The sequence below is a fragment of the Tyto alba genome, unplaced genomic scaffold (assembly GCF_018691265.1).
Source record: "Tyto alba isolate M040663 unplaced genomic scaffold, T.alba_DEE_v4.0 Super-Scaffold_30, whole genome shotgun sequence".
NCBI classification, from domain to species: domain Eukaryota; kingdom Metazoa; phylum Chordata; class Aves; order Strigiformes; family Tytonidae; genus Tyto; species Tyto alba.
Genome location: NW_024881305.1, coordinates 7687435 through 7704018, shown reverse-complemented (window position 1 = coordinate 7704018; position 16584 = coordinate 7687435). Strand labels below are relative to the sequence as shown.

Genomic DNA, 16584 nt, shown 5'->3' with positions numbered 1-16584 from the left:
CCTGGCGCTTGGGCGGCGCTGCCCGCGCGCTCGCGGCCCCTGCGCGCGGAGTTCTCTGTCGGCGGACGAGGCGGAGGGCAGCTGAGGGCTGCCCGCTTGCAATTGTCCGCTTTCTCCAACTTCAGACGCGTTAATTCGTTGGGGATTGTGCTTCTCAAAGCCGGCCTCAGCGGGGCTACTGCTGAGCACCTGCGCTAGAGGCCGCCTGCGCGCGTGAGTGGAGGGGCGATGGCCGCTCCGGTGCGGGTGCCCCCCAAGCCCCCGCGTTCCGTACGCCTTCGCGTGGGCGGTGGTAGTTGTGTAAAGCCCAGGCATGTGGCCGTGAGCTGGTTAGCAGCAGAGAAGCTTGAGTGAGAAGATGACCCGGTTTTCAAGCCTCTCCCAGGTAAGAGAGGCCTGCGGCAGTAATGTCAGTGTTGAAGAGGAGGCCGATGGTGTTTAAAGGACAAATTTGCCTCAGTGTGGATTCTGATCGACCCAGCCCCCTACAAGCCTACGTTCTGTTCTGTGCTCCCATGCTTTTCTGTGACTTTCTCACCAGGATTAAGATGTTGAGGTAAGAATGCTAGGATTGTCTGCAAATCCTTTGTTTAGTTATGTGAAAAGGCATTTTAGGATAAATTAAATGTAAACAAACACCTCAGTAGATTGCTATCCCTGGACCTGAGGGTCTTGAACACTAATACTGCTGAAAGGCCAAAGGGTCAAAGTGAGCTGAGGGCATGTAAATTTATATTTAAATAGATGTATTAACACAACCCACACGTCTTCATTCTGATTTTTCTTAAGTGTAAAAATGCCACATTATTGTACTCTCAGTGATTTTGCATAGGCATTAACCAAACAGGTAGACTGTTGGGTTTTGCATGCCTATGTTCATACTGAAGACAAATCTATTGGTCCCAGCTATAAGGGAGCATTATCATAATTTTGCAGTGCTGCTTTTTACTGTAAGTAGGTCTAGTTCCCTCTTTTATTTTGCTAAGTGCAAGTGCTGCTTAATAGTAAGCTGACTTAAATTTTCCTGTGATAACTACCCATTTTAAAGGCTCAGACACTTTGAGAAGGCACTGTCTGATCTTAAAGCTGAAGAGTCTGTTTCTTTGCCATTTACTGTGTAACATAATTGCTGCTTCGTTGGGTGAGTACCTACTTCCCAATTTTTTCCTATCATTTTCTATGCTCTTCCCAGAGTAGAGAGTAGCAATTCACGTTGCAGCTATTTGCTGGGAACACAGCTCTCTTGCATGCTGTCACTACAAGGTTTTTAACAGCTGTGTTGGGGGCTGGGCAATACCAGACTTTCTCACCACCAGAATGTCTTTTGTAAACTTAATTGAAACTAGCTTCTCTTGGTCCAACAGTTGTAGAAGTATCCTGGTATATATCTAGTCATAACTGGATTGTTTAGACCATAGGTATAAGGGACATACCTTACAGAAGTAGGGCTCCTACTGTTCCTGCAAAATCCTCTGGATTTTCTGTTAATTTTAAATGGTGGTTTGGGAAAATTTAGATTTTCAAACCTTGCATGCAAAAGCATTTATTTGTCACCAAATTATACATACGACAAGTACAGTTCATGCCTTGTGTAGAATCTGTGACAAGCATGCAAATGCTGTCATCTTATGGCAGTTGCCCTGGACAAAGATTATGCTATTACCACAGATTGGTTGAGGTTGGAGGGAACTTCAGGAAGTCATCCGGTCCAATCCCCCTGCTCAAGGAGGGCCACCTAGCAGATTTCCATAGTCTTTCATGGAGGCTTTGCTGCAGTTGAAATAAAATGAAGGTGTTTGGAATAGAGTATCAAATTCCAGGAGCACTCATGAAAACTGCAAAATCAAAACCAAGATTTCTCTAAGAAAATTAAGTTTCCTATCTGTATCCTGTGAATTCTGATTCCTTTATCTACTATTTCAAGCAAAGTGTGAATGGAATAGATAATTTATTGGGAACTACAATCATATTTCTAAACATAAATTTGCATAAACAGAAAATAATATGCCTTACATCTCAGTAGTATGTTTAGGTGTCACAGTTAATTTTACCCTAGTAACTCATGAGAATGGAGTCACGATGACAGGAGATTACTATTTTAGACATTTCTTTGCCATGGATGGGAACATTTATGATATTCTGGGTCATTCGTGTTTTGTATATGTCAGAGTTTTGATTTTCAGCCTGATTAAATTAAGTACTTTGATTCACCTTAATGGCCTTTCTGAATGTAATATTTAATCTAAAAACTGAATTTAGTGGAATTTTATAAAAATGAGTAGTAATGAGTTTACAACAGAGTATGCAGTATTAACTAGGAATCTAACTGCCACATACTGACAATTTCTTTTCTGTCACTATGTGCTTTGCACTTCAATCTGAGTAAGCTTTGGTGATCAGAATAAAAACTCATCTTGTTGATCAGTAAAGATGTTTCCAGACTGATTTATTTCTATCTTGTGCTTTGAATGGAGTTGGGCTTAATTAACCTGTTTAATAGATGATAGTGGCACAAACAGGTGCTGCCATGGTTGTTAACTGATACAGTACAGTGTAGGATTAGAGTCGGGTAGTGAATGTATCAGTAGGCTGAAATTACTGTTTAGATTTGCTCCTGTACATGGGCATAAGGTTACATGTGACAAGCATGGCAAACTATTTTGTCTGTATGATTCCTGCTGCAAAAGAAGAATAATATTACCACTTCATAATCTTTGTCTCCTATCTTAGAAAGGGCTTATTCTATGTAAAGAGATGTTAGCAGGACATTGGTTCTGGAACGTGCCAGGTCATTATCAACTTTCCCATGGAGATGTTGAAAATTCAGTTAGTTAGAGGAGTGGGCAATTGACTATTTATCATCCTCACAAAGTATCTGGTTCAAGTATCTATTTCTAAATATTATTTGCTGTTTCTGCTAAAAATTAACTTCTACACTTCTATGCAAAACTTTAAGGCTTTAAGTGTTGTGACAGTTGGTATTGTTTCAGGTTGTACCTTTGATTGCTTGAGGGCTATATTCAACGTAGGTTATTTTTTGTACATAGCACATGGATCCTGGAAGGGAGGGTGGAGGGGCAGAGAGAATTCTTGAGATGAGAAGGGGTGGAGAGCAAGCCATTGATGTTTTCAGTGCTAGTACCTAACCTCTATGAGGTACAGGTTAGTAACTGCTAATTTTCATAAGAGATTGCATGAGTGAATGGAGATACTGCTACAGATGGTTGCAAGAATATCAAATATTCCAGCTTCATCCTTAATGAGGGATGAGGAAGAGCAAGAACTGGATTTTCAGGAGAAAATGTAAGGCATTAAGTTACTTTCTGCTTCATTTCAGGGTCACAGTACCTTGCAAATAACACATGGAAGAGTTTTGTCAGCCCTGTTCATGCTTTCAATGTAGTCTTTCTGTCCTGTCTACAGTATTCCTGGATCAGCAGAGGTCACGTTTACTTGAGCAGGGACAATATAATCAAATTGTGATTTCATCACTCCTATTGTAGGTGATAGGGGTGAGGGACAAAGTTACAATTCTGGCACTGGATTCTGTAAGCTCTTCCACTTTGTTTTAGAGTCACTTAAACCAGGTGGAAACTCGCTCTCATTCTTAATGATTGGTTTAGTGCAATTAGAGCTTGGCACAGAGTCATCAGGTCTAATGAAACAACAGCACTCTTGGGGAGGGGGGGGAATCTCAGTGGAAAGGAACCATTTGTTAGTTTACATTTATTTCTTAATTCCTGCACTTCTCACCTGTGCATGTTCAGCACATAGGGTGGGGCTCAGCTCACTTTCCCACTCAGGAGGGACCAGCTGACCTGTGTGGGGAAAAAGAGTTTTTTCTGAGTTTCACTTTAAGTTTGATGGTATTATAATTCCCTTCTGGAGAACAGAGTAGCAAGATTTGAGGCTTCACTGATTCTTCAGTGCTCAGAGAGACAAGTTTTTCAAACAATGTACTTCAATAAAAGAGAGGCTCGCTCCACTAGTGCAGAGAGATGAAAAAGTATGCCTAATGAACACAGGTTGAGACAACAGAGGTGATGACCTAGATCTACAGTGTAGATAAGCAAACTGTATGTGTTTAGTCCCTCTTGACTACACTTGAAGCTAGGGTCCTCCAAAAAACTATTATTACTTATATGGAAAAATTGTGTTGCTAATTTGAAGAAGACTGTAAGTATATGTAAAAATCTAAATCTAATTAAAATGTTCAATATTAAAAGTATGTGTTGCCTTTTTTAACTCTGAAATATATCAGATGTTTTGTCTCTGAGCATCTCTTCCCAAAACACATGGGATTTATGAGCAAAAGCTTATACATACACACAGTTATTTCTCCTTCTTCCCCAAAGTAAATTATAGGTGGGTCCTAAATATCAAACCTGAAGTCCTATGATTCTGCTTTTGTGCATGTCACAGCATATCCAGTTAACGGAAGTACCTAGTGATACATTTTTAGAATAAAACTTTGTGCACAACAATTTGCAAACCTGTTATGAAATACACTTTTATTTTTGTTTAGTTGTGAGCAGAGAGGTACATTTCAACCACATTCTGTTGGAAGCTTACATATTACAGAGCTTCTGTGGTTTAGTGCAATAGTTTGTCCTAACCTTCTCATGAACACAGTCACTATAATCAGTGTTACATTTACCACACTTGCAGCTCACAGCTACAGGGTAGGAATAATAAGGGATGGTGTGATGAGGACAGCCCGGAATCAGTGCTGTTTGATACAACATCTCTTTATACGTGCACACGTTCTGAGACAGAGCACTTTTGAGTAGCAGCTTCTTGCCATTGCTGTCCTACAAAGAAAAAAGAAATGCATTGTTTCACTGAAGCATACATGAGTGTCAGAAGGCTTCTTCTGACATTTTCTAATATGTGCAGAAAGCAAATCTCTTTACACTTAGACTAGCTCTGATATTTTCAGCGTACTTCTGTTCGGATCTGTAATTTTGAAACTGCACGTGATTGGGGCGCTCTGCCCCTATAAATATGTTCTCCTTGCTTACATGGTTTTAACTAATCTGCTTGGCTCCGAGTGGTAACAGTACTTTGTAATCTGCATTGGCTATCTGCTGACCAAGGTGGAACTTAAAATGCTACGTTAAACGGTAAAGCTCAAGCATAGTGTTTGGGATGCCTACTTGTGAGATATTCTCTTCAGCTAGCTGTCATAACAGTAGTGGCAGTAGACATTACCTAAGTCATTTACATTAAATAAGAGTGACTAAATCCAATCTCTTTCTCACCTGTTCTGTCTTGACCCCACAGACTACAGAGGCTCTTCAGTGACAGCAGCAGTCAGTTCTCTGCTATGCCACTGATGTTATAAGCTCTCTAGTTCCAGAGGCTTGGCATTTCTCAACCATACCTTTGTAAAAAGCCAACTTGAAAACACGATGATAGTGTGATTTTTCTGTCTGTGACAAACACTATTAGAATTGGATAATTTACACACAATTTTCCAGTGAGAACAGGCACTTCTTTTGCAGTGATGGCCATGATAGAAACAGCTGCCTAAAACAGAGTAATGCCTTGTACCCGAGTCATGCAAAATCCAGCGCAGATGGTGGTGTTGATGGCCAAGCAGTAGGCACATTCCCTTTTCTCCACATGGATTATATACTCAGAAGGAGCACAGAGTGATGCTGTTTGACCAAAAGTCAGACCAAAGAGGAGAGACATCACAAAGAAGGGACTCATGCTAGATGGGGGAAAAACAAACACACAAACTGTAGGTAAAATTAGATGTACCTTCCAACCCTCTTCTCCAAATTTGACAAGAACAGTTACGATAGTCATGGACTAGAAGTAATCTTAACTTTTCTAGCTAAAGCCTAACAACGTCTTTCCAATATCAAACCTTTAACTGAAATAGTACTAACCACTAAACAGAAAAGAAGGGTAAACAGGCCATTAACAGCATATAACAATTTCTCTTTCTCCCCACTAAAACTTATTACATGGAATGTTTTACTAATGAGTGATAAAATGCTGACACACACAAATAACAGGAGCTAAAGGATTTCAAAATGTAACATATGTGACAGAACATGAGCTCTAGCATTAAACAGAGACGCTAAAATAATCTCAGTGGTTTAAAAATAATTTTCTAAAGAAAGCATCTCCTAAAATCTTCAAGAGAGAAAAAGAAACAGCAGTGCATATCAGTCATACCACTGTATTTTTTACTTTCCAGTTGGCTTAGAGACATAATGAAATGGGAACACTGCCAAGAATTAAATAACAGATTCAAGCAAATCACAATAAAGAACATCAGCAAAGAGTTCAAATCAACGAATCCTCACTTTGTCTGTTATGCTGATCTCATTTCTCAGACCTGCTGGGGTATCCTGAGAACAAAGCTTTGATTAGTTACGAGACAATTCCAGGGTCTACTCTATAGCCTCTAAACTACAAACTTTAAATGACAGTGTCTACAAACAAATGGCCACCACCCTCTAGTCTCTTCCAGCTGTCAGTTTCCCACAGCAAAAAGCCATTCATTACACAGTCTGCTTTACCCTGTAGCTGCAACAGTGCAAGTCTGGAAAGCCCAACCTCTTGCCAGCTGAATTCTTCCCTATTACAGGAACCTGATTCTGCCTTGAGCTTGGAGAGGCAGTGACCCAGCACAAGCTCTGTGTGTGCTTTATACTCTCCAGGCTAATTCCAGGCTGATCTTACTGTTTATATAATTGCATCTGAATTGCTGCTTTCTTATCGCAAAGTCATCTATTGAAAATTCATACTGAACCACAAAGCAAATGTGATAGGAACAAACATGTCCATAATATCCTAACCTGGAAATTAGAGCTGGAAATCTAATTATTTTAACAGTCATTCTCTCCTCAGGCTTTTAAACTAACCACTGTTTTTAAAAAGTTATTATTGATTAATTTAATCACTACATAGGACAGAAACATCATGACAGGAAGGCCAGCATGGAAATTGAGTCATCCTGAAGCACATATGACTAATTCTACACCCATGTTTTGTGGAAGCTTAATGAAGTTTGGTTCACTCCCTTTGCTTGTCACCAGGCAGGCACAACTGAGAGATGCAGTGCTATACACACCAAGTAACAAATCTCAAATCAGAGCAATTGCTCTATAGTGTGGTGCTCTGTAGTGTGGTTAGGTACAGCCTGACTTACCTACTCAAACGAAACACACTGAGAAACTATCTGGCCTTGAACCTACTGAGCAAATATTGAAGTAACAAGCGATTTACTCTGAAATACAAACCGATGGGGGAAAAACTTTTAAGAAACCACTCCTTGTAGCACAATGAGAAGCAAAATAGTGCACCGGCACCAGTTAAACTGCAATGTCCACAGGTGGGGGAAAACCACTTGTGTTCAGGGCTTTGTGGAACACCTGGGAGGTACAAAAAGTAAGAAGGGGTAGACAAACCCCCTGCCCTCTACTGCATTAGTATCCGGCCATCCTTCTCACTATGCTCTGCAGCTCTGCTAGCACCTACCCTTTCAGCTCATCACCTAACTGCCATTTGGACCTTGATATGATGTATGTCTTATGCAGGTCGACCATATTCTTGATTTACATAGCCATAAGAAATATGATAAAATTGAGTCTGAGCTGGTAAACATGTCCACTTTGGGCTGTTGGAGGAGTGATCCAGTCAGTCCCAACAGGTGTTTTGCAAATTCCTGAATAATATTGTCTCCCTTTCCTGTGGTTTCAGACTGATGCACACAGCTTTGTGTCCTAGGCTAATTCTCCGAGGGGTTTTTTTTTGATAACATGATGGAGTTATTGTTCTATTAAGACTAGTCAAATGCCTTCTGTTTTCATAGAGTCTTTAGTTCTGGGTTAATTTCTACCATATAACTTCTCAGGAATTAAATATAACTCTTTCAGGCTTAAGGACATGAGCAGAGTATTAATTGTACTCTCAGTAACATCTGTCCATCGACACTTAGCAACAGAAGTATAACACTGTTATTTTGCTACTACTCCAATACATTATTTAACTGTATTTTTCTGACATACTTTAAATGCAGTTAAACATATGGGCTATATGAGTATACACATAGATACACCCACATGTAGATAATGTGTATGTATATATACACACACTATATATATATATATACATACACAAACACACATACACTACATATATATGTTTAAAAGGTTGTTTAAAACTTTAATCACAGAAAAGAATGTTTGTTCTTGGAAACTCTTCAGGGTAATTCAAAGGAGACAAGAATCCTGAAAGGAAAAGGAAACAATTCATAAAAACTAAATCTTGGAGAGGACAAAAGGTGTGCAAAATGAGAGTAAAAAATTAGTATTCCTAAATCAAGGATGTCCCATGGGACCCTTTGCATGCATAGCTGAAGTAGGTACAGCTGATTATTTTCTCTAAAGATTTCACAGTGATTTACAAGCATAGCTTTAGGCAATTTGAGCTATATTTGTATATACAGGTCCTGACAGTAAGACCCCTACATCCAGGTTTAAAGTGCCCTCAACATATCCTATTAGAATATAGGCAGAGGACAGATCAGAGTATGAAGGCATATATCCTTTGCTGCTTCAAAGTGTTAATTTCTCTGATTTGAGAAAAAAAGGGTGTAATGGGGGGCGGGGGAGGAAATTCAGATTAGGGTAAAAAAGGATTAAGAATTTGCTTTTAACAAGATTTAGAGAAATGTCTGCAAACATCAATAGCTAAGAAAAAAAATTGCAACAATCCTTTAAAGTCAGTCATAGTGAAGATGAAAAAGAGAATGCAGCAATAAGAACTACAGTAATTAAAAAAAAAAAAAAAAAAGGAAAACAAGCAACAATCACTTTTAGAAGTGAGAAAATGCAGAAAACTTGCATTGGAAACTGAAGACTAGGAAATAAACTTCTGTCAAGACAGAGACCAACAGTATTGTCAAGGGACATTAGTAGATGAAGGCAATTTGTTGATGCAGAGTAAGTGCAAAGTCTTCAGTATGTACATGTGCATTTGAAAATGTAGTGGCTGAACAACCAACATACACATTTGCAACAAAAATTATTAAATAAATTACATAATGAATTTCAAAATCAACATCATTAGCTAACAGTAATTTCAATAACTCTCAGAATACTGAGAAGATTTCAAAACATTAAGAAAAGTGCTAATATTATGCCAATATTTAAAGAGAGAATGTTGACCCAGGTAACTCAAACAGCTAGCCTGACATCTATTCCTGATAAATCGGGTAAAATAACAGAAAGTTGATACAGGATTTGAGCAATCAAGAATTAACGGATGAGAACATAACTAATGCCTGTCAAGATGGTGTTACATAAAATAGGTCATGCCACACAAACCTGATTTCATTCTTTGAGGCGATTACAAATTTGGTTGTTAAGGCAACTACATAGGTGAAATGTCCTTAGTTCCATCTGTCCAGAGCCCTACAGTCATGAAGATTTAGAGCGATTAGGCAGAGTCCAACATGGTATATGCTGAATGTCAGGAATTATTAATCACTGGAGCAGGCAGCATAATTTCAGCTGTGCATTTATTCACTGTAACTTTTTTACCCAGCTTCTGAATGCACTCCAGTGCATTACAGAAATACTTGACCATGTATTAAGAATGAAAATTGATTTATCTGGAAGCACAATAAATTACTCTGAGTGGACCTTGAGACTAATGTGACTACTGCTCCTCATGCTTGTTAGCTCCACACTGATATATGGACACAGAACATCTTGGCTACTACCTCTTCTTTGCTGGCATCACATTAGCCTGCCCTTATTTCAGAGATGCGCTAAACCACTGTAGTGATACGCACGCCACGTCTCTTCAGCAATTTTCACAAGCCATTAGGCTGGTAGTAAAACTTTTCCTCGATTGTCCTTCTGGATATGACCGTACAGCTCATTCACTACTGACCTCTCTGGACACCTGATGGAAGTGAGATCCTACTACTTACTGGGAACAGCACGACAAGACTCTGGAGGGACAACAAAGTCTAGTGTGGCAATCTGTGAGTGCCTGAGGCTTCTTTCTTACAGTTTCCTAATCCATAGTTAAAAGTCAGATGCTTATGGATCCATTTCTTTGGCTGCCCCAATGCTGACCTGCAGACTATTCAGTGATAGAAATTTTTAATGTGCTTTTACAGCCATCAGCTTTGTAACCCTGTTCTGGAACAGCCCGTTACACTGTTAATTATTTATCTTTAACCTTTCTGTTAACTAAACCAATTCATTCACTGACATCAGTTATTTTACACTTTCATTATATGAGAGACAGTATGCTGATGTTCTACAAGAAGTATTTTAAGTGATCTCTGTAAACAGAATTGAGTAATCATAAAATTATTGGGTTCATTACCCAGGAATCTCTGTAATGGGCTATAGAAATTCAGTGCATACCAGAAGCTTTTATGTAAAAGTAATTTAATAGGATTCTCTGTCACCAACCAATGCCTAAGATAAAAGTAGGAACAATGAGAAGTTATCACACTTTATGCCTATTCATTCTTCCCCTGTTAGTACAACACAATGAAAACTTTGTGATCTTATGAGCAGGTTAACTTGTAGAGCAAAGTAACTCTTGTTTCCACTGCATATATATTCTATATTTAATATCCACTGCACTGTGGATATTAAAATAAAAACATGTCCATGCTTGTAAACAACAGAGAGTTAGAAGCTATGCTGTTGAAAAGCAGACAAAGCCAATCAGATTTCTAGCAGATTAGTATTCGGGTAGAGGAATTATTTCCAACACGATCCTGCTGCAGACCTCTGCTGCTAAAAGGAAATAAGATCCTAGTATGTTGCCATAGAAACAAGTGGGTTTGCCAGGTTTTGCATTTAAACAGACTGTGGCTGCTGAATTTTCAAAGCTAATCTGTCTATTGCCAGTCTCTCTGTAATAGCTTGAAACATAGCTCTCATCTCTTAAATTGATAGATTCACAGATTACCGCTCTTCTCTTTCTTGCCTAGGATTAGCTGCAGCATTTCCCATCAACCACAGATTAAAACAGCAGTTCTCTTTGTTGTGTATCATATGCCAACGATCTCCATTTATGGTCTGAAAATACTTCATAATCCTATTTGCTCTTTGGCTCATACAATAGACCACTTGGTATTTGGTTTCATTTCTTTGGAAAGTGCTAGGTATTTCTGTCATTCTAAGATATACAATTGCTGAGGACTGAGGACAAAATTTAAAACAAACAACAACAACAAACACAAGCCGGAAGCCTTCTGCAATATCATCAAGGTTGAATGACTATACCTGCCCAATATCATAACAATGCCAAGGGGTAAAAGTCACAGACACTTTTCAGTTTCTAAGGGTTGTAGTGGTCTCCTGATTTGAGTGGCAATCTGATAAGCAGTCAGTAGATAATCAGACAAAATCTCCACTGATGAAGATCTGTTATGGAGACTTGACACTATGCATGTACAATTGACTTTTTTTAGATCAGAATGTAAGCTAGTTATGTATGCTCAGTAAAAACACTGCGGCATGTTTATGTCTCTCCTTTTAGGCTTTGGGCATGCAGTCCTGTCAGATGCTGCGCTTTCCCAACACGCATTCCTCTCTTAGGCAATCCCACATGCTGACCGGAAAAAGAAGTGCCTACCACAGCTATGACCGACTGTGAAACCTGCCAAAGTGAATGCCTCCCACTGAGGAAGCCACTCAGACTCCAACTAAAAATTAAAATGGCTGTAAGGAAGGAAAAGGGAAGACTGTTTTTCCTCATGAACTCTTCCCCCCCTCAGGATACTCCTGGTAGAAGCAAGGCAAACTGAATTAAAAACTTTCATACCTAGGGACAAGAAAAGGTTGTAGGAATAATACTGTTACTTGCACTGGTTTTTACCTTATTAGAGACATTTAACTTCTGTAGCAAATTTTTTTTTGTACCCCTTTAGTTTAGAAATTTAAAGGATTGATATTAGTTTTAGAAATAGTTGTCCTTTATAATAACTATCACACATACCTGAGGATTTTTTTTAAACATATCTTTTTAATCAAGATTTTACTATCATCTTCTTTACGTATGCTTGGGGAAAACTGTTTAAAGTGGTTCTTCCAGTGCAGTGTCCAATTCTGAAAACGCTACTTTTTAAAGCCACTGTGAAGTAAGATCAGCAACTGTCAACATACAACATTCCCTGTCCTCTCATATTAGCCAGTTAGTTTCAATTAGGTGAGGTCAGCACTCCTGTGGATATACTGACTAATCTCTAAGCCCAGAGCAACTTCTGTTGTTTCTTTCACCCAGCCCTTCAGGGGGGGTTCCGGGGAGCCTGAACCAACAGGCACACGCTCAGACATCGGGTCTGTTACTCAGTGCCACCTGCGAGTCCACGGACTCCTCTATTTGTCAGCTTAGGTGAGTCCTGACAGGGTGATTTGCTTAAGATTTGTTCTTATTTTCCACATTCTATTTTGCAGTCTCTGTTCTTGCAGCTTTTAAGCAAAACAAAATTTTCAATCCCATTTGTAAATAACTATCAGTAGTGCCGAGTGACAACTGCAATGTACCTGGAAGTGCTTGTATATGCTAACCCTGTACTGTATCTTCAAGGTCTTGCACTGGTTACAGTCTTCTTTCTTAAGGTACAAAATGGGGGTGTTCTCAAGTTGTCAAAATAACCTTGTGGTCTGATTTGAAATACTTGTAATGTTCTATCATGTTCTGTCACAATTACAGAGTATTCCATTTCATGACACAGTACATAATAAAAATCACTGTTGCTACAATATGCTGTGCATTTAACAACAAAGAAAACGGATTAGAGAGATACATTTTTGGATCACTTGCTGGGGGAAGGCCTTTCTTTGTACAGTGCTATCAAAAGGTACGAGTCTCTTGCTGAATCTCGCAGTATTATCCAGTACAGAAGTTAAATATAAGTACTGGGTAATAAGAGAGGCTGGAACATTAATTTTAAAAATTCAACTTTTGACTAAACACCAACACTCTGTACTAATGAATTAGTACGCTAAGAATTTTTAAATTTCCTGTGCTTAATAAAGCCATGATGGACAAATGATACCGACTAGATATCTGAATATTTTATGAGAGATCCAAGACAAGCATTAGAATAAGTAAATGCTCATTATTTGTCTTCTCAGACTTTGAACTGACTTTTCAGTTAAACTTTTTAGGCTTTTCTTCTGCTTTTGTTTTAGGCTGTCGTAACAAACAGGTGCACTACAGTCATTAGTTATAATAAAAAAAAGGAAAAAAATCTCTGTATTTTTTTCAGCAAGTATCTGGACCAGAAATTTGAGATCAGGCATGAAGCATGTGGTCAAGATAAGTATTTAAATTAAATAGACTTTTTTTAATACATACATTTTACGATCTGTAGACCCAGAACTACTCAGTTATCCAGTAAGTAGATTCGAGGAAAACTATTATTTGTTCTCAAGGCAATTCAGAAAAAGAGGAAAGAGCAGATTAAACTGAGACAAATAAACCCACTGCTGAACAAGAAAACTGAGACAATACAATTAATGGAATTCAACCTACACATTTTCCAATCCTTTTCACTTGTTACTACCTTATGGCAAAGTACTTTGTTCAGGCCAAAGATTATATAGGCTTTATAAAAGAGCCCATACAAAGACAGAGTGGATCTGGAAAAACAACAGCAGTAACTTTTATAGCATCCAGTACTTCAACTAGTCAATCAAACCAAAGTGCAAAATGCAGCTATCAGCTGGAATACAAAAAGGATCAGAATGTATAGAAGCAGTGATGTGGTTATTAAAGCAGAGGTACATCTGGCACATGTTGCATATAACACCATTCACCACAGTAAGAAGTCTTCAGATATCACACGGCTCAAGTCGTCACCACCTACATTTTTACCATTTAAAAAGCGTTGGGAGTCAAGCAACATCAGAAATGCTGATACCGAACATTCAGCTTTTCACAACCGTACGAGTAAACATCCTTGAAGCTCTGACTCAATCATACAGCCCAGGCTCCAGGTAGGCATTACTACACAGGAGAGCAGCATTTTCTTGAACTGCTGGGGCCAGACCTGTTTATCTTAGCTGAAGCCACAGTACAGATGAAGAGCTGTATCAAGAACTTGATGATGGTATAAAAGTCTGAAGGACTAGGACGTACCATTCTGTGAAGAGGGAAGTTGAAAAGGTGAGAGCAGGAAAGTGGCAGCCATCTGCCTTTTAAAATAAAAGGGAAAAAAGTATTTAAAGTGCTAGAGAAATACAGAAGTGCACGCATGGTAAAAAAGGAAGACAGGAAGAAAGAAAGCAGACGTGGCAGGCCAGAGTGTTGCTCACCCTCCTTGAAGAAGTATTTGATAAAAAGGGAACTGGAGAACTGTGTTAGCAGTATTATGAAGGTAAGTAATAATATATACCAACATTTCCAAATGCTTGCTTTAAGTTTAGATAACCTGATATTGACAAACTTCCTGTTGGAAGCTGCAGGTCCTCAGCTGCTCCATCGAAAGGAGTAATAAATCAGTATCTGCACTGTCATTATCAGTTCTTGGTCAGAAGACATATTATACCTCAGACACTGAAGGCCACATTCTCCTTAAAACTGATTAGTAAAGACCCAGAGTAAAAAGAAACACCACAAATGTATCATGTACATGTATTTTACTGGAAATACCATTGAAAAAAAGGAAATATTCTGTTTAATTGGTAAGTTGTTAACTACATTTATTGGCACAGGTTAATATATATTTTAAAACCTTTTGAAAAAGGCATTTAGAAATAAGCTTATCTTGCTGATATTTTTAAATAAAGCATATATATAAAAATACTTACGTGTATGTATATATATACATGTAACTTTACTTGTAGTAAATGGGACTAGCCAGTAACTAATATAGTGGCTAATGTCACAATACAGCCTTTAAAGCTTTAATAAAATTCCACAGATAAAAGCATCAATATTTACTACTATGAATATGTGCTAGCAGGTAGCTTTCAATTTTTACTTTTCTGGAGTGTGTACTACCTGAAGGACTGACTAGCCAAAGCACATGCATTTATTAATTTTCATTTGCTTTTCCTATGCAAACTGGATTAGTGCCTAACAAAGTTGTTTATTTTCAGTTTTACTAAGTATAGTCCATTCACAGAAACAGGCATAGGACGAGGCAAACACGATTTTGCATCCTTCCTAGTTGATTACCTTTCCTGTAAGCTTTCTACAATGGTGCTAACAGGATTTTTGTAGTTTTGCAGATAATTTGTAAAATATACCACCTGACACACTCCTCATGATATCAGAAGGACTGTATGATGCACCATGGATTCACAACCCTGCCACAACAGTACTGGAAAATAAGGAGGTTCCAAGTGATTACTTACCGTTTGTGTCTAGATGCGGGCAGTACAGCCTTGAATTTTTACCTGTTCAAGTGGAAAGACTTTTCTCCAACTTAAAGACATTTTAATTACCACAAGACTCACAGTGATATGCAGAAACTCTTACAACCGTTAGCTAGCATTTCTAATTCTTACTGCTAAAGTTTCTTGTAATTCCCTTTTCCTACGTTGCCAGATTATGTACTTATACCACTATACTGGAAATGATGTTCGGTAGATAAAAAGAACATTTATTTTTCATGTAAAGTCTCAATGATAATTTAAATCCTATTTTTGATATGAAGGCATTCAAATATCACATATTCTACAATTAGCAAAGCCGTGAATGTGGGTAAGTTAGGCTTGATGTGGATTTTGAATCTTAACTTTAAGATTGCAAAATTATAGTTCATGCATCTATACGTGAGGCATAGCTGAGAAGACAAGACAGTAGAAGTCTCATTCTCAGAAACTCAGAGACAACTGAAATTTTTATTTTTGAATGCTCGGTAACTAGCTTAGGAGTCAATTCTGCATATCTGTTGAAGATGTCAACAACAGGAACAGTCAAAATTAGAAATATGCCATCTTGAAATGAAGTAACAAACATTGGCAAGTATTTAGATCTTGTATAAAACACCACACCCTATTAAAATAAATTACAAACTACACATACATATTGCGTTTCTGGTGACCGTATTTTCTTTTTCCTACAAAGCAGCTGAAGAGATGTTAGTAACATCCCAAATGAAAAATATCTGACTTTGCATGGCATTCTCTATATCCAGTCAAAAAAATAATAACTGATGTATCTGGAAAAGGTTTAAATGGATTATTTTACACTACTTATGGTAAAATAATCTTTCTTGGAAAGAACAGACATCTGGAATCTGTCCATTATAAGCAGCTACTCTGATCTGCATTTGGTCTAACGTACACTACTTAAGCAGGTATATTCTAAAAATTCAATATTCTGCAAACATATGAAATAACCTTCCAGCAAGAAAAGTAATTCTAGCTTCTCAGAAAATTTCCTTGCATAAGAAATTGCATTTCCAAATATGGAAGGGAAAAAACCCAGAATATTCTTTCACATCTCTGAAGAATATTTGTCAGTTACATACAATTAAAAAAATAAGTATTAGTATCACTGCTCAACAGACAAGGAAGGCATAAGGAACCCAAACTACTAGTCTTTGAAGCAGGTTTTTCTTCTTGTTGTGAAACA

The 16584-nt window shown here is 38.2% G+C and overlaps 1 protein-coding gene and 1 long non-coding RNA gene across 2 annotated transcripts; one reads left to right on the top strand and one right to left on the bottom strand.

Moving 5' to 3' along the window:
• The first annotated feature begins 50 nt into the window (after positions 1-50).
• On the top strand, positions 51-16334 carry LOC116960278. Its single transcript, XR_004406305.2, has 4 exons — positions 51-556; positions 3101-3105; positions 11533-14377; positions 15226-16334. It is a non-coding gene; the product is annotated as an uncharacterized LOC116960278 (long non-coding RNA).
• TSHB (thyroid stimulating hormone subunit beta) lies at positions 4485-6628 on the bottom strand. Its single transcript, XM_032987278.1, has 3 exons — positions 6537-6628; positions 5554-5716; positions 4485-4811 (listed from the first exon to the last, which is right to left on the bottom strand). Exons 2-3 carry the CDS (start codon positions 5713-5715, stop codon positions 4569-4571), a joined length of 405 nt encoding a protein of 134 aa, XP_032843169.1. The 5' UTR covers position 5716; positions 6537-6628; the 3' UTR covers positions 4485-4568.
• Positions 16335-16584: the final 250 nt, after the last annotated feature.